Source organism: Peromyscus californicus, unplaced genomic scaffold (genome assembly GCF_007827085.1).
Source record: "Peromyscus californicus insignis strain IS unplaced genomic scaffold, ASM782708v3 Scaffold_9__1_contigs__length_137607984, whole genome shotgun sequence".
Lineage (NCBI taxonomy): Eukaryota > Metazoa > Chordata > Mammalia > Rodentia > Cricetidae > Peromyscus > Peromyscus californicus.
In genome coordinates this window covers 56610496-56635737 of record NW_026294617.1, presented here as the reverse complement: position 1 = coordinate 56635737, position 25242 = coordinate 56610496, and the positions used below count along the sequence as shown (strand labels likewise).

Here is a 25242-nt window from a genome sequence, read left to right as displayed (position 1 = left end):
GAGATATAATCACTGTAAGTACAAAATTTCAAATATTGTTGAGTGAATATTTTATTCAATTCCTTAAATAATAAGTTGAATCTTCCAACACCAAAGTCAAGGTGTAATTAATCATGTATGACATGCTGGACAATGCTATAACCTTCATATATCTTATTATGTAATCTATACAAATGGCATTTCATTACCAGATGAAGAGCCTGAGATTCATAGAATGAATTCTTACAAGTACTCAAGTAAAAAGGCTTGATTTTTATGAAAACGTTGTACTTCCAAACCTGTGTTCTCTTGCTATCATGAGTTTCGATTTCTCTTTTCCCTTTTTCATTTTTATGTAGATGTTTCTCTGGTGTCTGTTATCTATGCTCTATGTTGCTCAGTCACAAAACAACATACAGTGGCTTAGAACACAACTCTGTGGCAAGTGAATGACAGGTAAACTGGTGTGGTTGAATTAGAGAAAAAAAGTATTGGTTGAGACAGAAAGATTGGTGAGAAGAGGAGAGGGTGTCTTCTCCCACAAAAGCCTATCTGGAAATGTAGTTTGAAATTGTAATGCCTCCATAGGCTTATGTGTTTCAACACTTGGTCCCCTGAAGGTGGCACCATTTGGGAAGTATGTGTATCCTTTAGGAGGTAGACACTGTCTAGGGGAAATGAGTCACTGGAAATAAGCCTTAGTGTTTCATAAAACTCTCTAGTACCTAACTAGGAAAACAATGTGGTCAGCCAACCTCCTGCCATCATGCCTTTGTTGCCATGGAATGTATCTCTCCAAGTGAAAGCCAGAATAAACCCTTCTTTGCTTACACTGTTATTGTCAGTTACTAATACAGGTGAAGACACCTGACTCAACTTGTCTACCTGAGTGACTGAGATCTACAACACTTCTACTTGCCTATGAGACTCTGCCAAAAAACAATCAGTGTCGAGCAATTCCCCAAGGAGGAGTGATACGAACTAAGGTTTACTTCTACCTCATGTTATTTACTAATTTCAATTTTCCTTTATTATGTTTAATTTTGTATTTTTGCTGTTGAGATGTTGTGTAGCTGATAGTGCATCTGAACAAGGCTTCTAAGATTGCCCTTTCTTTCTCTGTCCCTATCCTACACTGTTTTCCATCTCTTCCATAGGCCTAAACTTCTACGCCCTCACTTTAGGCACTGAGAGTAAGGGGTTTCCAGCCCTTAAGCAATCAGACAAATGTCCCCATTTTTCTTATCTCCTGGCACCAAGAGCTAAGGTGTCAAAGACACCGAGCAGTCAGGCCCCTACCTATGGTGCATACAAGTAAATCTTCCAGAATCCCTAAGCACTGGACCCAAACTTCTAGCACCTCCTAGCACTTGATACAAACAGGTAAATCTGGTGATTGTTATTTTATTTTGCACCCTAATAAAGCTTATCTGAGGATCAGAGGAAAAAGCCAGCCACTATATTAAACATAGAGGTCAGGCAGTGGTAGCACACGCCTTTAATCCTAGCATTCGGGAGGCAGAGATTCATCTGGATCTCTGTGAATTCAAGGCCACACTGGGAACAGAGTCAGGTATGGTGGTACACGCCTTTAAATTCCAGCACTAACCATAGAGGTCTGGAGGTCTGGACAGACAAACAGGAAATGATAGAATTGGGCAGAAACAGAAAATTGATATAGCTGGGCAGAAAGGGGAACTAAGATGGCAGGCACAGAAAGGATGTAGGCATGGGTATACAGGAAGTAGGTCTCTTTTTGAGGATTTCTAGGGGTAAGAACGTGGCTGGCTTCTTTCTGCTTCCCTGATCTCTCAGTTTTCACCCCAATATCTGGCTCCAGGTTTTTTTTATTAATAAGACTGTTTACCAATTTGTCTTACAGATAAGGAGTTCCTAGACCCTGATACTTCAGTCCAAACTTCTGATGATGACTGGTAAGTGGTACTTATTTTCTCACACCCTTGCACCTGCTGTGGACAGATGTATAGTCCCCAGACCATCAAACTCTGTTTCAACCTTCCACTCTACAAACTCCAGATGTGAAAGTTCCAGTGCAGAACTGAAAACAACATGAACATCTAGGACAACATGTGGCCTCCAAAATTTACTAATCCCATGACAAGGCAGCCCGATGAGAACTACCTGGAAGAACTTACAGACAAGAAATCCACAGAATTATTTTAACTCTGTTAAGACAACACCACAATGACAAAACTGTTCTCCAAATGAGGTTTTTCCACTGAGGCTTTTATTTTGGTATATTCAGGAAAACATTTCCAGCATCAATTTAGCTTTTCTTCAATGATGATACTACCTCTTTTAAACAAATTATATATTCATATCCTGTACTGGAATGCCACAACTATCAACCCAGACTATTATACTCAGGAAAACTACCTATTAAATTAGTGGAGAAATAAAAAAACAGCATTTCAATGATAAAAATTGTTTAAAGGAATTTTAAACTACTAAGTAAGTTCTAGCTCTACAGAGAATAGAAGTGACACTTCAATCTGAAGATAATGATAAACATGCTCAAGATGTCACAGGGAATAAATAAATAATTGCAGAACAATTAATCCAAAGAGGTGTATAATTAAATATAGTACTTGTGACCAAAATAAGGGCATCCTGTATTAATCTCTATGACAAGACTATATTTTCAACAGTAATTAGAGAACTGTATCAGCTTTTGTTTTAGATGCAACCATGTTTTAATAGTCTCAACTGCTGCTACAATAATTCATTGTTTCACAAGTGTTGTGTGTTGTCATTTTTTTCCCTAAAATTTAATATAGAAGATGTGCCAATTCATTTAAGGAAAAGAACGTAAGAAACAGGTACCTTGAAGTGTGAGCTGTTTGGAGAGCTTTGGTGTAATGTCAATTCCATTCTTCAGCCAGGCAAGCTGAGGGTCTGGTATGCCCTCTGCATGGCACCTCAGGCTTGCAGTTACCCCCGGTTCTCTGGCCTGGCTCTCTGGATACACTCGGATGACTGGAGGAACTGAATGTGGGAGAAAAGAAATGAATAAGTAATCATCATTTACCATCTTGGAAAATGAACAAAAATTATAAGATGATCCCTTATGAATTATACATTTTCATTAGGTTGTATAATCAGTTTCCTGGTATAATTCTCTACTAAAATGCCCCATGGATGCTTGTGGAAAGGTAATTCTGGGCCTATGTCAGGAAAAATACAATTCAAACATGGAATATCATGTTTCAGAAATTATAAAATCTTGAAAACATAATACTGAAATAGGCTCCCACTTGCCTACTACAGGATGACTTATGCATTAAATTAACACTTAAAATCATTATAAAGAATTAAAAGCTTATGGATTTAGTTATTTAAATAAATAAGTATGTAGTTAGAAAGGAATGTGTTTCCTTACCACAGCAAAATTTGTAGATAATAGTATACTAAAAACACACTATTAACAATAAATTTTGTTAAAAACATGCCAGACTTTACACTAAGCCCTGGAAAACATTGTTGAAAGTATTTAAAGTAAATGAAATTCAAGATAAAATATATTCATGAATAGAAAGAATTGGTTGGTAAAATGGAAACAATCACTGGTAAAATTTAATATCCCCTAATTGATCTGAAAATGGTAAGATAACCCTGAAAAGATTTTCAAAGGCAGCTTTGTATAGATGTATAGTAGCCACTCCTCAGATTCAGGAAGAGTGACTAGGGGCCCCAGTGACCATAATAATCTCCAGAAAGTCAGAGGAACACTAAAGGGATGACACTTTGGTCATTGGAGCCATGAGAAATGGACGTGAGGATCAGCACACAGGACTGCAGAGAAGAGTTGGAAGCAAATAAATGACCACACACTGCTGTGGTCAACTGATGTTTCACATAGCGCCAAGGTGTCTATTTTTCAGGAATGTCTAGTGCAACTGTCAATATGTTACAAGAACATGAACTTGAACTCCTACTTCATACTATATTCACGTGATTTGAATCAAGTTAAATCATAGCTCTAATTGTCCAAATAAAACACTATAACTCTTAATAAACAGCCCTGAAAACATAGGTATGAGTAACATTATATGTACTTAATGAACAGTTTATATCTAGGAATATACATGTATATGAATGTACAGATATGCATATCATAACAATCAGTGAAAATGGAGGTCATAAATTTGAAGGAGAGTGGGGAGGGTTTTGAAGAGAGGAAATGGAAGGGAGAGATATAATTGAATTATAATTACAAAAATAAATTTTAAAGAAAGATAAATAACAAATATGAGTCATAGGAGATATTACAGTCTTTTAATCAATGTACTCATACATATCTCCTTTTATAGAATAAACAGCACATTTAAGTGAAAGAAAAGAGAGAAACAAAGAAAGCATAAGAATAAATTAATAACTCATTCTATCATTGAATTTGATGAAGATTTCTTAGCTATGGCCCCATAGTCACAAGCACCAACATAAAAATAAATAAACTCATCCTCAATTGAATTAAAATATTTGGATCATCACATGACATTATCAAGAAAGATAAGGGAGGGAGCTCATGGAGAAATGTGGCTTCGTGGCTTGGAGTATTGGTTCCTATTTCGGAAGGCTTGAGTTCACTTTCCAGCACCACCATCCAATTCCAGTTGAAGGGAACCTGATACTCTTTGACACCTCTTTAAATTAAGCACATACATGGAGTACTTACAAGACATACACACTTGGAGGGGGAACACTCATGCACATAAAATAAAATAATCTAAAACAATAAGAAAGAATGGAAGGAAGGAAGAAAACCTAGGAGACAGTGCAGTCTATCATGTGCTTAACACACAAGCATGGGGCTTGAACGGCGTCCCCAGAATACACATGAATAAAAGGCCAGGTGTAGAGGTGCAAGTTTGTAATCTGAGTAATTGAGAGGAATGAACACACGATCCTCGAGGCTCACTGCATAGCCAGCCCAGCTTCTTTAGTGAGTAACGACCAGTGAAAGGTCCTGTCTCTAAAAAGAAAGTTGGCTGAAGCTAAAGAATGACAAAAAGCTTCTCCTTTACCCAGAAAATACATGTACATACATATACACTTCCTCACACACACTGTCACACAAACATATCCACAGATACAAACCCACACACAAGTGGTAGATTAAATATAACTCATAGAACACAGAATAATTTACAATTTATGTTTGATAAGAGACTAATATGCAGAATCTATAAAAATTATTGCAATTCAGAAGGTAAATGACAAAGAACTCAGTTAAAATATGGGGCCCTGGGGCTTGAAAAGTTCATTGACAAAGAGCACACTGCTCTTGCAGAGCACTTGGGTTCACTTCTTAAAGGTCCAGGGCGATCTGATGCCTCTGGCCTCAAATGAGTAACATACTCAGATGTGTATATCCTGCATAGATACCCATACATACAAATAATACAAATAAATCTTTAATAGCTACATGAAGCAAAAGACAAGAATAAGTATGTCTTACAATAAGATATACAAAAAGCAAGTAAAAGTTAAGATGTCAAAATAGAGGGTAACACAAACGAAAGTTTCAAATCCCTTTGCCAGTTTCTCTCTGTCTGTCTTTCACTCTTTCTGTCTGTCTGTCCGTCCCCCGGCCGTGTGTGTGCGTGTGTGTGTGTGTGTGTGTGTGTGTGTGTGTGTGTGTGTGTGTATGGTTGTGAGTGTATGTGTATATGCCAGCTTGTATATATATATATATATATATATATATATATATATATATATATACACATATATATGTAAACACACGAATACATTTACCCACTAAACTGGCTATTGAAACAAACAACAAAACATCATGTACAGATAGGAGATATGAAGGATCTGGAACACTTGCACCTCGCTGGTTGGGCTAGGGAAGAATGTAGCCATTCAGAGAGTGTGAACAATAGTTTGGTTTTCTATTAACATCTGAAACATAAAGTTAGAATTAACAAGGATCCCCATTAGCAGACATTAATGAGCTATTTCTAATCTAGGTTTCCTTCAGAGACTTGAAACTGGTTTTAAAAATAGTTCAAAATAAAAATCCATTCCTTGTATTAAGGAAAAGTTAAAATGCAAATGAACTAATGCCTAGTGACTGAAAAAATGACTAGTGACTGAAAAACAACATGTTTTTTTTTACAACATACAACAATTTCAGCAGGGAACCTAAGTTCTTAGGGTGCTACAATACAAATATTGAAGATCTGATACTAAGCGAAATCAGTCTAACAGGAAAGGTCAGACACAATAACAGTTAATTTGTGGGAAACAGAAGCAGAATGGGTAAATGTGTCAAAACAGATTTATAGAGAGCTAGGAGGAGGAAACAGAACATTTACTAATTGGTTGAGTATAAGGTTTATTTTGGAAGAGGCGTTTTAGGATTAGATAGCAGTGATGGGCATACAATGTTGTATCTGAACTATAAGTCACTGAATTTACATCCTATCTGGCTATATACCAGAATCTACGCAAACAACAGAAGTTTGAAAAAAGTCTTATAAACATTTACCTAAATTAAATCTATTAGTAAAAGTTCTTATTGTTTCACTAAAAGAAGTAACAACATCTTACAAAATGCATTCCAGCTAATGGAAAATAGATGATATGTGTCATAGGGTATAGGTCTTAGAAAGCATCAAAATATTTCTCCACATTCTTTGGCACCATTGTCTTTAAAATGTGAAAACTAATTCTCACCTTTCAGGGTAGGCTATATTAAAGAATTCAAAGTTACATGGCAAGAGGTCCAAAGTGTGGAACATTTGGACATAAAAAGTTAAACAAGTTTTGTTCTAGTCTTGGTTCTATGTACCATGGTTTCAGTTAGCTTTACTAATTTGTGGTCATAAAACATGAAATGGGAAAATGGCTAACATAAATAATCCACAAATTTTAATTATCATGCTGCTATAAGCACATGGTGAAATCTAACACTGTCCCTCTGCGTCCCTGCTGGTGGAAGTGTGTCATCAGAGGCAGACTTCGAGAGCTTCTCTCCTCACCCAGTGTCTAGGTCACTGTCCCTGTTTTATGTTTGAGGTTGAAGGTATAAACTTTCAGCTTCCTGCTCATGGCAATTGTTGCCACAACTTGCCTGCCATTATGGACTCTCCCTCTTATATAATCCAAGCAAATATACAAATAAAATAAAGAAGTTGAAAAACCCAAGATTCTTTCTTCCTTGAGGATTTTCTTCTTCTTCTTCTTCTTCTTCTTCTTCTTCTTCTTCTTCTTCTTCTTCTTCTTCTTCTTCTTCTTCTTCTTCTTCTTCTTCTTCTTCTCCTGCTCCTTCTCCTTCTTCTTTTTCTTCTTCTTCTTTTTTGGTAATGATATTTTATCACATCAACAAAAAGTATCTATTACACCCGATATCCTCTGTGTTCAATTAAATGCTTTTGCCTTAGTGTCAAAAATTCTAAGATACAATGACTGTAAGGTTCTCCTTAGTTTTTAAATCTGACCCAAATTTAATTTCAGGACACCTCTGTCTAATGATTTGTTGCTTATTAAAATCTGATTTACAAGGAAAATACAGTCTTCCTAGACCTAGTGACACTATAAATCCTGTGTAGATCACAAACTAGTTTCAGTGATAAGGTCCAGACTTTAGCTACCTCTCAAACCTGAATCCTTATTTCTCTTTCCCATGATGCTCTAGAGGTCTAAAATGAGTCAGTCACCAACTATAACAAAGATGAAACAGAAGAATGAGAGAAGACCTTAGAAAGTGCTGCAGGCTAGACTATTTTGATACTGCCTCTAGCATTCGTAAAACTGGGAGCCTCACAGATATCCAAAGTCATAAACATAGGAATTTTCTGCATCCTTTCTCCCTCTGAAATTGTAATTCAAAAAATATAACATAGGCATGATGGGGAGTTAATGCCTGGTTATATTTCTTTACCACCGATTACAACTTAATTTGTTTTGATGTATCAGATATGACTTTAAAGGCCCTCGTGATAACTTTGGCCTAGGTCTCATGTTCAAATTTAAATTTGTCTCATATATCTACCATTGAGCAACTTTCATAGCATTTTATTTTGTTCATGTTCAAAACAAACAGCTTTTAAAAAAGATATGCTGGTACACCTGTCAAATCCACATGAACATGTACAAAATACCTTTGAAGCAGTCACACCCCATTTCTAATCTCCTAACATCCAGAGAGGCTACAAATGAGCTTTTAGTAAAGACTTCTATAAAGAGCCAGAAGGGAAAACAACTCTTAATAAATATTTAATAAAAGAAAGTGTATCTTGCCACAGAATTTACGACCAAAATGAGAATCAATACCATCTGCAGCATTTCTTCCAGGAAAGAAAATAAGAGACAGCATAAATATATTAGAGAATTAATTTTAAAGAGCAGCCATCAGTCAACTCAGAGAGAAAGGTGGATTCTACATTACTCATATAGAATATATAGCTTTTATGTAGACTGCCTATAGTCCCACTAATCCTCACTGTCAAAGGAAAGGGTTTCAGAGAGGTTCAGCTTTTTCCTGCATTGTTACTGGTATCTGATTTGCCAAATATTCTGAGTTGAGAGGAACAAAACTATTGAATGCTACATCTTCAATATTGAAATTTAATACTCAAATCAATTGTGTTTTGAGGAAACAACAGATTCCTGAGGAAATATACATCTCACTTATTTTATTGACATTAAGTGGTGATCAACAACAGAATTAGAGTGCAATACATGATTGGTATAGTGTAGTGGTATTTGCTCTGCCCATGACCTTGGGCTATAGGGCCCAAAGGCGGCACTGCTTCTTGCCATTGTATGTGACTTCTTAACAGGAAAGAGACAAGAGTCATGAGCCCTTTCTCCCTGCTGCCTGCTTCTTGGTCTGATCAAACCACCAGGTGGATTCACTCCGGGTCAGAACAGAGGTCAGAACAAACTTCAGCTGTTTATTTGTTTCTGTATTTGTGAGTCTATTTCCTCAATTTGTATCTTAATAAATCCCTATTCTCCATTAAATAGACTCACATGGATCGATCTTAATAAGTGGTAGCCATGTGACAAAAAGACCCCACACTCCCTGTGGCTCCTGCCCACAGCCTCCATGGCAGCTGTGGCAGGTTAGCTTAGAGGCTCCTGTGCTCCTGTGACCACGCCTAATGCTCATGTGTGGCTGCTGGTGAGTTTCTCCACCCATGTGCAGCCCAAACCCCACAAGGAACTGCTCAGGTGATTGACCACATACAACAGCCTTGCAGGGAGCATGTAGGCTAGGCAGGTCATGCCCAAGTCAGGCGGCTCACGTGGCAGTGGTTACAAGAACCACTGCCAGAAGAAGCACCTGCACTCTGCAACAGATAGAGCACCACTTCAGAGAGAAAGGTACCACACTACGCGGCTTCCTAGTTCTGTGCTTGTAGCAGCTGGATGGGGTCACAGACCCAGGGCTGGTTAGAGACTACCAGCAGACTGTTCCTTTTCTTTTAAAACTGTTCAGTGTATATGCTGCCAACTCCACCTTTTGAAACTCCTGCTGCCACCACTGCCACTTTGTGTGCAGCCCTACAGAATGTCTGCAGGTGTCCCAGGCAGCGTTTCTAATAGTTTGGTGTATTACCTCATCTGTTGTGATCCAGGCAGCTCTGTCCACTACTCACGGGTAAGGTTGGCTGTCTGGGTTAGTGTTAGATTCACAGAGCTCATTCAGAAAGTTGAGTCAGCCCACACCAGATCTGCCTTGTACTCTACACCTTCGGCACTGGCCAAATATTGCTACTACTCCCAAAAACCATCACAAGAACTGGGACTTCATGAACACCTGCAACTGTAAGGACCAGCTCTCAAGGATTTCATCTGAGGTAAAATTACTCGATAATTTACACCTTAAACTTAAACCTTTTCGGATGAGGAGGACACAAGGAAAAGCGACTACTAAATTCTGCCACGACAGGGAAAGATGGTCTAACAAAATTCTTGTTTCTGAAAATGGTCTGTCAGATATTCTAGGCCTGTAGCCAAACTGGATGCCCCAACAATTCAAAGAAACTTTAGCTGACTGTTAAGGCTGCCAGATGTCCCTGTCTATTCTCAAAAGAATGTCAGAAGTTGCTTGCTTGCATTTTTCATTTTCTCAAGTATTATTATGTTCTTTCTGAAGTCTTTGATGGGGTTGAAGACTAGATAGTTACAGTTACAGTCCTCTTGTATCTTAACTAAGAACATATTAGGTACTAGAGTTAGATTCTTCAGGGTGGGACAGCTATTGGAGTTACCTCAGTAATTTGCAATTTACCTATGATCTGGACATTTCTGGACATTTAGCATGATTTTCTTATTTGATGTTGTTCTTGTTGGTTGTAGTTCCATTTTTGTTTATGTTATTACCTTTTGTTTTTCCTGGACAATACTTGATAATCATTCTTATTGTATAGAGTTTGCATTAAGTTTAGAACCTTCTTATTCAGACAAAAAGGAGAAATGTAGTGGTATTTGCTCCACCATGACTTTTGGCTATAGGGCCCGAAGGAGGTGGTGCTTCTTGCCATTGTATATGGCCTCTTAAAAGGAAAGGGAGATGGGTCATGAGCTCCTTCTCCCTGTTGCCTGCTTCCTGCTCTGACTGAAACACCAAGTGGATTTGCTTCCAGTCAGAACAGAGGATGACTTCAACTGTTTACTTGGTTCTATATGTGTGAGTGTATTTCCTCAATTTGTATCTTAATAAATTCCTATTACCCATTAAATAGACTCATGCAGATTGATATGAATAGTATAGCAAATATTGAACCTGCATAACAAGCTAAACATTTAAAAGCAGTACATTGTTGAGATATAGGTTTTAAAGTATAAATATTTTAAAAGATTATTGGCAGCCTCAATTCAAAAGTTGATAATCCTTTAAAGAATATTTCAAGTCCTTTTGGAACAATCATTTTTAGTAAGGAACTAATTATGAAATTGCCTTTCCTTTTTCACTGTTAGTGAGTAAAAGTGAAAATATATACATTTTATCTATGTAAAAGGTTTGCCATCGCTAGTTTTATGTAAACTTAACACAAGCTAGATTCATCTGACAGCAAGAAACCTCAACTGAAAAAAAATGCCTCCCTAAGATCCAGCTGCAGAATATTTTCTTTCTTTTATATATACATAAGAAATTTTATTTTGCAATACAATTCAGTTCTACATATCAGCCACGAATTCCCTTGTTCTCCCCACCTCCTGCCCCCCTCCTGCCCCCCTCCCCTTCCCCCCACCCCAACCCCCATTCCCACCTCCTCCAGGGCAAAGCCTCCCCCCGCGGACTGAGATCAACCTGGTAGACTCAGTCCAGGCAGGTCCAGTCCCCTCCTCCCAGGCCGAGCCAAGCGACCATGCATAGGCCCCAGGTTTCAAACAGCCAACTCATACAATGAGCACAGGACCCAGTCCCACTGCCTGGATGACTCCCAAACAGATCAAGCCAATCAACTGTCTCACCCATTCAGAGGGCCTGATCCAGTTGGGGACCCTTCAGCCATTGGTTCATAGTTCATGTGTTTCCATTCGTTTGGCTTTTTTTTTTTTTGTCCCTGTGTTTATCCAACCTTGGTCTCAACAATTCTCACTCATATAAACCCTCCTCATTCTCGCTAATTGGACTCCCAGAGCTCCACCAGGGGCCTAGCCATGGATCTCTGCATCCAGATCCCTCAGTCGTTGGATGGAGTTTCTAGCACGACAATTAGGGTGTTTGGCCATCCCATCACCAGACTAGGTCAGTTCGGGCTGTCTGTCGACCATTGCCAGCAGTCTATTTTGGGGGTATCTTTGTGAATTTCTGTGGGCCTCTCTAGCACTTTGCTTCTTCCTATTCTCATGTGGTCTTCATTTACCATGGTCTCCTATTCCTTGTTCTCCCTCTCTGTTGTTGATCCAGCTGGGATCTCCTGCTCCCCCAAGCTCTATTTCCCTCGACACTCGCCTTTCATTACCCCCACTCATGTCCAGGCTGTTCATGTAGATCTCTTCCATTTCTCCGTCATTTTGGGTGATCCCCGTGTCTTTCTTAGGGTCCTGTTTTCCAGGTAGCCTCTCTGGTGATGTGAGTAGCAGTCCAGTCATCCTTGTTTCATGTCTAGTATCCTGCTATGAGTGAGTACATACCATGTTTGTCTTTCTGAGTCTGGGTTACCTCACTCAGGATTATTTTTTCTAGAACCATCCATTTGCTTGCAAACCTCATGATGTCATTGTTTTTCTCGGCTGAGTAGTATTCCATTGTGTATATGTACCACATTTTGCTTAATTAGTGATTAATGGAGGAGGGCCCAACCCACTGTAAGTGATGCCATTCCTGGGCTGATGGTCCTGGATTCTCTAAGAAAGCAGGCTGAGCAAGGCCCAGTGAACATCACCTCCTGCCTCCAGCTTCCTGCCTTGTTTGAGCTCCTGTTCTGACTTCCTTTAATGATGGACTACAATGTAGAAGTGTAAGCCAAATAAGCCCTTTCCTCCCCAGCTTGCTTTTGGTGTCAATGTTTCATCATAACAATAGAAACCCTAACTAAGACAAGCTTCTTCAGATTAGATTGAGCAACCTACTTGCCTGCATTGACATGGAAGTCTTCAGACTTCCAATGCTGTACAGAAAGGTAGGTTTCTGAATAGTCTCTCTGCTATCCATTTTTTTAACTTGCCTTTCTTTTCCATTATTTAGGAGGAGGGAAATGGGTCAGGTGTTAAGACTGCATCCTTCTTTGTAGTTTGTTTGGACTCAAAATTATAATCTTTCTGCCTCAGCCCCCTGGGCACTGAGATCATTACCATGTGTGGATTCAAGGTTTCCTGATGATATTTGATATCTCACAAAAAAGAATTTATGAATTATTTCCAATCAGAATAGTTTAAACTGTTTGACTTAAATCACACTATATTGCCCAATTATGGGCTAGTCGAATGGCTCAGTAGATAAAGTCTTTGCTACACAAGTGTGAGGACCAGAATCATATCCACAGAAACAATCTAAAAGTAGAGCATGTGAGTGACAACATACAATCCTACCACTTAAGAGGCAGAGATGGGACTGCCCAGGGCTGGCTGGAAAGTTGAACTGCAAGAAATGAAGAGTTAAATGTTCAACAAGGAAATCTGCTTCAATAAATTGCAGAATTCTTGATGAAGACATTGGCTATCAATTTAAGGTCTACACACACACACACACACACACACACACACACATACACACACACACACACACACACACACACACACACACACACTTATGTTTATGCGTACCTGTCCATATATATGTACCCACACATATATGTAATACACATACACACATACATGATAAAACAATCAAATAAAAGCAATGCAGAATAATAAAAAAAACTGTGTTCACATCCAAGCTTATTTAACAACTGTGTTTATGCTGTTAAAATAATCCACAAAGCAGAATTGAATTTTCCTAAAATAAAAGGGGGCACAAATGTTATGGAATGTATAAATTTTACTCATGCAAAACTTTTAAGAAAACATGGGATTAGTTTGTTTATAATATTTAGGTTAAAAAATGAACAAAGTTTACATTACTACTGACATTTTATTTCCTTCCTTTTCTTCATTAACATGTTGACATGTGCTGAGTTCACAACTGCCAAATGAAACAAGGGAAAATATAGTGTTTCTCACCCAAATGTTTATCATCTGGTCCTGATCATAAATGCCTCCTTATATGGTTCTACTGAGACTCAACCAGTTCATATTAAAATCTAAACTAGACTTTTAGTTAAACTATATATGATGTACTGACAACATAAAGATATATTAAAATTTTTATTATAGAGTATTGTGTTATAAATGAATGTATCTATAGAAGTTTTCAATGTCTTGTAGTACAAATTTTCAAGGAAATTGGATAATATTCTATTGTTCAGTAAGAATAAATAAATAAGTAAATTGGAGGAAAATAATCAAAAGTTGTCTAAAAGTTCTCATATAGTAAATGCAAATAATAAGATACTTAGCTTGTTCAAGAAGATGTGAGACATTTTCATGAGTCATGCATCTTTAATGTATAGATAGGACTCTGATATTCAAAAGTACAACTTAGAATGTAAATAAAGTGAAGTATATTTATAATTATATTTACTTATGTCTTTCTGGAAATTTTGATTTTAAAACGAACATTTCCTAAATATTTATCAAAAAAATTAAAATTATAATTATACTGCAAATTAAAATTATACTGCAAAAATTATTCAGCAAAAGTCGGCATGAAATTGTCAAGCACATGGATCTATTCTCAAAGACTCACAATACTCATTGTATATGGACAGACAGGTATTTTCCTCTAAGTTAGGAAAGATCTAATAGAGCAATTTCATCCAAATAACTTTTCTATCCTAAGAGTAAAAAACATCTAATGAGAAGAAATTATCTCCACAGCATTAAAGATACTTCTGTTTCTATCTCCATACTTTCAGAATGTGATTTTTCTTAGAAGCTACAGCACTTTGCCTACACAGTATGCCAGCAGCAGAGCTTGGATGCTCTGGAGCAGGAATTTAACTAGAGGCAGAGATCCAGACCAAAGTGATGACTTCATTCTCACCAAAGGTCCATAGTTAGGTCACTGATTACTTTTCATTTGTTTGATGCCATTATCTTGCACTCTTTTGACAAATTCTATCACAGCTCGCCCACAAATTATTCAAACAGCTGCAACCATTAAAAAGGATTCTGAGAAAGCTTGAGGGTAGGAATATAAATGTGTCTGAACTAGTGCTGATTCACAGCAGCATCTGGATTGTTCTGTTTGTATTATGACTTTCTTTGTCATTAAAGCAACTTTCCTATGAAAAATTACAGACTGGGTTTAATAAATATTTTAAATGCTACTGAGCCAGTCCAATGCCTTTTGTCTCTGACATTATTAAAGCCATCAATTTCTCTTTAACATTGTCCCAAAGCAGTCTTTTTATATTCATGAGATTCACAATGCCTCTTGTCAATATTACAGAGCTCTCTGATCACATTATTACGGTCTCCATGAAAGGATAGGCTGTAACAAATGTGGAAGGTAAAATATAAAATTAAGATCAGTATGCATATAGGTATAATCTTTTGTGAGATTTGTTTATTAGGTCTTTCTCTCCTGTGCTATGCTGAGAAGTCACTCATTTTAAAGCTACTTTGATGGCAACAGTTTATCTCAGTTTGATTAAATTAGATCAGATCTACTTGTTCTTAATGTTGTGGACACTTTCAAACTCCAGTTTCTAAGTTTCAAAAGCTATTAGTTTCAGAAACTCTACCTGAAACTCACAACAGACACACACACACACACACACACACACACACACACACACACACACACACACACACACATTCTCTCTATCTCTATGTCCCCATGCAGATGTTTTTGGACAACACATAAGATTTAGCTTCTCCAAACCTATAAGAGAAACTATTAATGAAAAAGAGAAAGTTACTGACTTATAGCCTAGTATCATTTTTATTTTATTTTGTTTTTATAACTTCATGTTTAATTGACTTACATGATTCATTAGTGGCTCTCAAATTACTTATCTGCTGATGTTCTAGCCTAGCTCAGTAAGCTGCTCTCCCACTTGTTTCTGTGCTCTACGGAATAATACGTTCAATTTCTTGGATGGGATTACAATGTTGTACCATCAGGCCAGGCTTCAAACTGCTCTAAGCAGAGCAGGGTTGTGACTTCAAGGAAAGAAGTCTGTGAGATCAAGAACAGCCTGAACTGTATAAAGAGGTTCTGGCTCTGTGTTGGTTAGATTTTGTAAACATAAGCCGGGCGGTGGTGGCACACGCCTTTAATCCCAGCACTCTGGAGGCAGAGCCAGGTGGATTCGGTGAGTTCAAGGCCAGCCTGGGCTACCAAGTGAGTTCCAGGAAAGGTGCAAAGCTACACAGAGAAACCCTGTCTCGAAAAAAAAAAAAAAAAATTAAAAGATGTTGTAAACATAACACAACCTCCCTAAAACTGGACTGTAGGCAAGTTTGTAGGGAATTTTCTTAACTAATAATGTTGTAGCCTGGCCCTCTGAGGCAGCACCAACACTTGGCTGTTGGTGCCAAGTTACATGAAAAAGGCAAGATGAGAAAATCAGGAGGAGTGAGTCAGTAAGAAGTGCTCCTCCATGTTCTCTGCTTCAGTCTTTGCCTCCAGGTTCCTGCATTCACTTCCTGCTGGGACTATTGCCTGGAAGTGTAAGATAAAACAAAGCCTTTCTTCCCCGAGTTGTTTTTGGTCCAAGTAGTACCAGAGCAAGAGACACTAAAGTAAGACAGTGGTACAATTAATTAATTAATTGATTAATGAATAAGCAAAGAGTTGAATAAAATAATCTTATCTTTCAATACTACATTAAAAAGTATGCTAAAATATATATATATAATCATGTAATTTTAAAAAATATTTTTATTTTATAATTAACTTAATTTCACATATCAGCCGCGGATTCCCCCATCCTCCCTCCTCCCACCCCCCAGGCTTCTCCCCAATCCACCCCCCATTCCCTCCTCCTCCAAGGCAAGGTCTCCTCTGGGGAGTCAGCCCAGCCTGGTAGATTCAGTTGAGGCAAGTCCAGTCCCCTCCTCCCTACACCAAGGCTGAGCAAACTGTCCCAGCATAGGCCCCAGGCTCAAAAAAAGCCAGCCCATGCACCAAGGACAGGTCCTGGCTCCACTGCCTAGGGGCCTCCCAAACAGTTCAAGCTAATCAACTGTCTTACTTATCCAGAGGGTCTGGTCCAGTTCCATGGGGGCTCATAGCCATCAGCTCAAAGTTCATGCATTTCCACTAGTTTGCTCATTTCTTGCCAGTACTGCAGTCTGTCATGGAGGGAAAGGCCTGATGATAAGGCCATGTAGCAGTTCATTCACATGTAGCACCTGGCTAGCTGCTGGGGGATGTCTTTCTATACACTGTGAATATATGTTGTGCCCATTAGTTAATAAATAAGTTGCTTTGGCCTATGGCAAGGCAGTTTAAAGACATGTAGGAAATCCAAGGGAAAAGAAAAGAAAGAGAAAGGTGGAGTCTGAAGAGACACCAGCCTGCCACCCAAGGAGAAACATGCCAGCAGACCAGTAAAGCCACAGAACACGTGGCAAAGCAGATTAATAGAAATGTGTTAATTTAAGATAAATGGTATAATATAACAGCTAGCTAGCAAGAGGCCTGCCTTAGGTCATACAGTTTGTAAATAATATTAAGCCTCTGAGTGATTATTTTATATGCAGCTGCTGGACCAAGGGGCTGGATGGGACTGGAGAAACTTATGGCTACAGCTACCTTTCTCTTTTCTTTTCTTACTCAATCTAGGACTCAGAGTATGGACAGATAAAGCCCACATTTAGGGTGCATCTTCCTCCCTGTTAGTCATACATGGAATATCCACACAGAGACACCTCAAATGTATGTAGCAGGAATGCCATAGGCATTTCTTTTCTTTTTTTTTTTTTTTTTTTTTTTTTTTTTTGATTTTAGAGGCAGGGTTTCTCTGTGTAGCTTTGCGCCTTTCCTGGAACTCACTCTGTAGTCTAGGCTGGCCTTGAACTCACAGAGATCCGCCTGCCTCTGCCTCCCGAGTGCTGGGATTAAAGGTATATGCCATCACCACCTGGCCTGCCATAGGCATGCATTTCTTAATCCAATGAAGTGGACAAATTTACTATCATACTAATTTTTGTACAGGAGGAAAGAACATAACACATACGACCACACAAGAAGAAATGCCGTGTACCACACAAAATTATTTGAGAGGCAAGTTTTAGACACAACCTGTTCTTACCTAGATATATGACTTGGGAAGACTTGCTTTTGCTACTTCAACACCTTTTTTTTACTTGAAATATGAAATATGAATATTTTAATGAAATAATGAGTAATAGAACTTTAAAATATGAAATCTTATACAGATAGGTAGAAATTAAATCATGGCAATATTGTTGGTTACAATGTTATTAAGGCATTTTTCAATAGAGAAAAATGTAAAAATATTGATATTAAATACCTTAGTTTGGACTTTTGCAAGAAAACTTGTATAGTAAAAGAAAAAATTGAAAACTTCTACTAGTTTAAGAATAAATTTATCTATAGATATGACCCAATTTGTCTAACCTACCACTCCAAGAGAACTTGTGTACTTTTATGGCAGGTTGAAATCATTAAGAGAAAAGAAATACTTTGGAAATTATCTATCTTTGAACAGTGTTGAAAAAGCTAATATATTGACATTTATAAATACAATTTTCTAATTTCACAATAAAATTTAAATATGAATTATAAATATTATTTGTATTGGAAACAGTTATGATGTTAATTTAGTTAGTAGCCTGTGTATCCCAAATTTTAAAAGACACTCTCATATAAGGCTCTCAAAACCATTGTTGGAACTAACTAATGTTTAACACATTAATAACACATTTATTTTCAAAGCCAATCTTAATGTTACAAAACTAAGGTAATAAAGACAAGTCTAAAAGTAATAAATGGATATACTAAGAAAAAAGCTAGTTGAGCAAAGAGGAAATTACCTTGTATGGCTTTTTAACTTAGCAATACATATTTTCCTCATTCTTTCCTTGTTACATAAGATGGTATTTTAATATTCATCTATTAAAAAACAAAGCAGAGACTGGGGATGTAGCTCAAGCTTAGAGTGCTGAACTGGGAGCACATGAAGCTAGGGTTCCTGCTTAGCATGCCCATACAATGCAAGCACACACACACACATACACACAGAGCACCACCACCATCAAACACTCATATGAGAGACAAGTACACACACACACACACACACACACACACACACACACACACACACACACAGACCCACACACAAAGTACCACCACCCCCAGACACTCATATGAGAGACAAGTGATTTTATTTTATACTTTTAGAATATTTCTTCATTTCCTTACTAAATGGACAGTTCTCTATCTCCCCCAAAAAACTTGTTATTTTTATTCTATGGAAACAGGAGATAAACCAGTACATAATTCCACTTCTTCTATACCAAAGGCCACTGGACTTCATGTCAACCACAAGCTAGGGTCCCCATTCAACAAGTGCCTTTCAACTTGGGGAGTCATGCTCCTAAGCAATCCATATTCCAGTTTTTTTCCATCATAAAGTCAGTCTAACAAAAACAATTACCTCCTAGCATTTTTGAAATATTAACTGTGTTTACAGACAAGTAATTTCAGTGGTGTTTGGAATCATAGTCATTATATTTTCCTTTCTAGTCTTTCTATTTTATGAATTACATAAATATGTATTTAACTTATTTCTTCCCTCCACTTTAGATTTTGTAATAACTAAAGTTAGCATTTATTACACTTTAATTTTTATTTTCTCTATGTATAAAACACACATACATGTGCTCATCTAGAATGTGAGCTTTCAAAATTCCACAGCTAAAAAAAATAAATCAACAAACAATGTATTAAAAGTAATTCAGTTAGAAAATTGACTAAAACCTGAAGGCTTAGTACGATATACAGATGGTAACTAATTGTATGGGAATATCTGGTATTATTTACCATTAATTAAATGCAAAATATGATGTCACTAGGATACTATTAGCAATGCCAAATGCTATAAAGGTTGTAAGTCAACCTAATAACTCACACATTGCTAGTGAGAATACAATATATTCACACTATTCCCTGTTCCTTAATAAAACAAAGTAGAAAGTAAAATAAAAACCTAGCATATTACTAATCAGTCAAACTTAAGCATTTATCCCAGAAAATGTACTTTTTGTTCACATAAAATCTGTATATTATTGTGTTTGCTTTTATCTGTAGTAGGATGTAATTGTAACTAATGTAGTTGTCTTTCAAAGGTTGTATGGCTAGACAAACTTGTGTTTACTAACAGGGAACCACACTACTAACCAATAGTAGCATGAATGTAATAAGAGTAACCACCTGCTTTCTGATTGTATTTAAGGCAGTTCAACAGAAGGAAAGTCATGCTTGCTATTCCTAAAAGAGCCCAGAACTCAGAGTTGGGAAGCTCACAGGTCCCAGGCCTGACTTATTACTATGATAATGCTAAATGGATGTATTTTCATTTTCAAACTACTTTGTAGATTTGTATCTCTGTACTGATAGATTATTCCATCTCTCAGCTTTTATCAGAGAAATTTCTTAGTGCAGCTGAGAGATGGAATAACATGTATTTATACATATGTGAATACATACACATGTCTTACTACATATAAGCAAATTATTTTAACATAATTTTCATATTTTGTCCTGATAACTTTTTTGTGATAACTGTAACAGCAAAGAATACTTAGCTTGGGAAGCCTTGACCTATAAATATTGAAGTATGAATTATCCTTATTCAAAGAGAAACTGCAGTTTTCACTTTTATCAATAGATGGCAGACCATTTGCAATATGTTTTATTAAAAATAACAATACTCAAACATATCAACTGATAAGTGATATAGTTTATCTAATAAGTAATGTAAAAAAATAGTTGTACATAGTTTATCTTCCCAATCAGTAACAAGTTTATCCTTTCATTGATTTACCTAAGCATTACTTTATTCTATATGTTATATTTGCTTTCAGAAACAGTACCTGAAATAGTCTCTGCAATAGAAAGTATTTTATAAACATTTTCATTATTCTTAAATTCTCACTACCTTGAAACCATCTTTTTTGTTACTATATTTGAACATTTGATTGAAGAATTTTTTATAGGATAAATAATCATTGTGGATTTTAGTAGTACTGCTGTCATAGAAACTTACATATTTATTTCTTAATTTATTTTTCTGTACCTTAATTTATTTTATTTGATATAGGTATCTATATATCCCAGACTGTCTTGGAACTCTCTTTTAGACTAGGAAGCTTTCAAACTCCTGATCTTTCTGCCTCACCCTCCTGAGGTTAAGACTGTTTTATTGTGAAATAACTAGTGGTCTTTAATCAACAACTGAATTGTTCGGCAGCACTTTAATAGCATACATTATTTAGAGTGATGGAATTATACTGACAGCCACAATTGGCACACATGTTAACCATCATTTATTAAAAAACATTATAGCAAACATTTACAGATTGTTTTTAGTAGATTTTAGATAATTTGTATATACATAATGAGATAGTTGAGGGATCTTACACAACTATAAATATAAAACTCAGTTATGTTTACTGTAACTCATCATGACGCCTAAAAAATAACATCATACAAAATGGTGTGTCTCACTTTCATCTATGATTTGTCACATGAGGTTAGGTGTGAAATTTTCTATGTGTGCAGTATGTCAGCACTGAAACCTTCGCAGAAGCTGGAGCACATGGGATTTCAGGGTTGTGTGTTAGCAATGCCTAGCCTCTGTTTTGTCTTATTAATCACTCAGTGAATGATAGACAGATTGCATTTCATTTTAAAGCGTATTCTCACATCACTATTGGAGATGTTCAGCAGAAAAATCCCATTTCCCCTTGAGAAAGCTATATTAAACTATTATGTATTAGTTGGGAATGTATTAGAAAAGAGACAGAGACAGAGACACAGAGACAGACAGACAGAGAGACAGAGACAGACACAGAGAGAGAATGCTCACATTTCCTTAAAAACAGTAAAGCAATCACAGTGACTTTCCTTGTTATTTTGCCATTCCATGCTTGTCAGTATCATCACATTTATCATATTAACCAGAAAATCAGTAACTTTTTCACTGGATCAATGTGAAATTTTTGATTTGCATTAAACTGTTCAAGGTTAATTTGTCTGCAGATCTCAATTAAAACAGAGGCCCCTTTGAACTTGATATAATCTCAATAAATACTGAAATCAATTCACATATAGTAAATCAAAATTTTGCAAGGCTAGAATTTCACCCAGATATCTATACTTATTTATCTTTCTGACTTGCAATCGTGTTTATTAATAGGAAACTTAAGAAAGCCAGGGATACAATCTTGGCACATTTTGAGACAGCTTTCTTCTTCAAATTGTACACTGCTTTCTGAATTTCTTTGTCATGTCAAGCTTCAAAAAAATCTCTTGAGGAGTACATTTTTACTTGTGCCAATAAAACAGATATGGTTAGGACAATTTATGCTTTACCAAAAACATTTTTTGATGAAAATAGTTCAATAATACCAAGATTGCTAGTCCACTTAAATACACAAGAACAAACAATGAATTTATGCAATAAATTCATCATTCAAATCTAATAACAAATCTACATGTATATTAAAATCTAAAAGGATGGTAGTATAGTTTTCAAATTAAATATTGATTGAATAAAGAACTATCATGGCACATATCCTATGGAGGCCCACAAAAGTTTCCTAGTGAGATCTGAGCTTGCTTTACACAGAAAAGCTGCATTAGATGATTGCTTGACCATGTGCATGGTTATCAGGTGATTGGAAGGGTCTACATTTAGCTGAGCTGGGGGGGGGGTCTTTGCTCCACCCCTTGGTATTCCTATAAATAGCCCTATAGAAGAGACATAAGGGCCTGGTAGATAAGGATCCAGGCCCTCCCGAGGCTATCATGTGTTTCTATCTGTTTCTCTCCCCTTTATCCTTCTATCTAAATATTTCTCACTTTACCCTCCTCAAGAGTACCCCTGAGAGGAAAAATGTGGGAGCCAGTCTCCCACAGATTGTAGTATAATTTTCAAGTTAAATATTGATTGAATAAAGAACTATCATGGCAATTATTCGAAGTGAAAGCAATTTATTTGAGTTGCATTGTTTATTGACATATTTGAGGAGAGAAATAAAGTATCAGATGGATCTCAGGAAAATGGTGTGACATCAACCAAATGAAATGAGAAGTCTCTTTATGATGAAGAATGTACACTAATTATTTTAAACATTAATGTGGTGTACAAGCAAAATCCATGGACAAGGTCTTAAGAGATCTCACCAGAGTAAGTGATAAAGGACCATGGAAGTGGATTTAGTAAGTAAGTAAGTAAGTAAATAAATAAATAAATAAATAAAGGAAGGAAGATAAAAATGTACTAATCTGAAGATCTCATAAATGCTTGTATGTACATTTTAAAATGTGCTCCATTGCCCCATAGTGTCAGAAGACAGTATGTAAGTGACTGAGTAACTACTGCAGAGGGTGGTCTATTTCTATATAAGTTTAATTTCTACACCCATCTATTCAACCACAATTAATAATTATATATATATATATATGAATAAAGTCAAGTTTACTGATAAATAACCTTCAATAAAATATTCTAATGACATGAGAATTAATGGCATGAGTGTAGCTATAGATTTCCCTAACTCCATTAATCATACAAAGCTATTGATTTGAAGTTTAAAGATGTCATTATAACTATTTGGACTTGAACTACAACTCAAATAATATACAGAAGAAATAACCACAGATTTTATTCAGTAGACAAGAGTCTTAGATCGCTCCACCAATAACAGCAAAGCAAACCCTGGACACAAAGTAGATACATTATTAGTTTAAATGAAGTGAAATTTATTTTTAGATCAAAGGTATTAGCAAGTGCACATGCAAATTGCAAAGAGTGCTTAAATTCTAATTAAGCTATCGAGAATGTCCTCATGTTAAATCTTTAAGCTCAAATCGGCATCATTACCACATTAACCTCCTTTGACTCTCTTGTTACACAAGTATCATTACATTAATTAGTCTTTATGCTCTTCTTAAAGTGTTGGCCACCTCATGATTATTTTGGAGTTTTCTCATTACTTCCAAACACAGCAGCAATCTACCCTGTGTGAAATCTTCCTGTGGAGTGTTGCATACTAGCCTAGTAAATCATATCATGATAATTTGAATATATATCTCCAATTATAATCAGATTATAGTTTTATGTACAAATGTGATACCAAAATATCTAATCAAGACTCAGTACTTTCACTTGCCCCTTTTAAAAATAGTTCTGGCTTACAAAAACCTGAATATAAGTTAATGAAAGGTGTGAACCAGGTAATAGTATCTATGAATGACTTGCCTGCCTGAGAGATCTGCTTTTAATAACAAGACTGTATGCTTCTTTGACTTAGTTAGAGGACTATCCATATCCTGTCCTGAGTCCTCAGAACAGGAGAGAAAAAACAGATCTCACCAGTCTGTTATAGAAAGTGTGGACATGCTAAGCTCATGGTTTTGGATCTGCTTTGCTGTCCCAAGAAATGACACTGTCGTAGCTGTGTCTCTCCAGGAGGACCCTTTTCAGCAGCTCAGGGGTGGAGGAGGAACCATGCAGTTGGTGAACTAGTCACTCAATTAACTTTCCTATGTGAGGGAGTAAAACTTCATTATCTGGAGCCACTGAAGGGGGGGCAAAACTTAGCCCTCTGGGGCTGGCAAAAAAGGGAAACACACACACACACACACACACACACACACCTCCAACATGTCAGGGTTTCACCTAGGGTGCTGATGAATGGCAAGCCTTCAGTAGCTCAGTGAAACTGAAGAGGAGATGCAGAGCAGATGAACTACTGGGCAGACGAACAGACACAAAAGGACTTTTCTAAGACCCAAAGCTCAGTTTCTCATTGTATTATTCTTTCTGTTGCTTGTTCTCATTAATTCTTTGTTCTGTTTTTCTATTCTGATATCTCCCTTCTATCTCTCTTGATGTCTTTATTTTAGCTAACTTTATGTTTTCCTTTACATTGTATATACCCCTGCAAAATCTTTCAAGGAGTATAAATATCACAAAGTGGTTACATTCTATTTTTAAGTGAATAATTACAATGAATACAAGTAAAAACCAGTATGTTTTCCATATCCCTTACATGCTTAAACATATTATGTATTACAGGTGAAAAACAAGTTGTCCCAAGAACTCACATGCATTCACACCCAAGCAAGTTGTTATAGTTTAACCAAATATAAGCAAGCAAGATATTTTTCTCAGCCAGTTCATTTGCTGGCAGGCTGCATTTTTCGGTTACAATGAAAAGATCAATCACTTTATTATTTATCTCAATAGGTAATCTTATAGTAAGTCTTTAAACAATAACAAATCTAAACTTTAATATATAAAAACCAACAGTTAGCTCTACTTTAAATCCTCTGGGTGCATACTCACTCATCAATAGTTTTTATATCAGGAAGCTGAGGACAGAAATAGGTACAAGGTATTAATTATCACCCTTGATCAACAACTCATCATGGCAAGAAAGGCACTTCAGCCAGCAATAGCCAGGCTGCCATTTTTTCTGTTCCCTGACCTCATAGTCCCTTGTTCAACTATTAAAAGTGTGTTTTTATAA

The 25242-nt window shown here is 36.7% G+C and overlaps 1 protein-coding gene across 3 annotated transcripts in view; it reads right to left on the bottom strand.

The window, feature by feature from the left end:
• Fstl5 (follistatin like 5) overlaps positions 1 to 25242 on the bottom strand; it is a 596643-nt gene that overhangs the window by 158618 nt on the left and 412783 nt on the right. For all 3 annotated transcript variants that reach the window (XM_052730071.1, XM_052730070.1, XM_052730069.1), the window contains exon 9: positions 2824 to 2985. In XM_052730071.1, coding sequence (XP_052586031.1) covers positions 2824 to 2985 — 162 coding nt within the window. The remainder of the gene's footprint in view (positions 1 to 2823; positions 2986 to 25242) is intronic.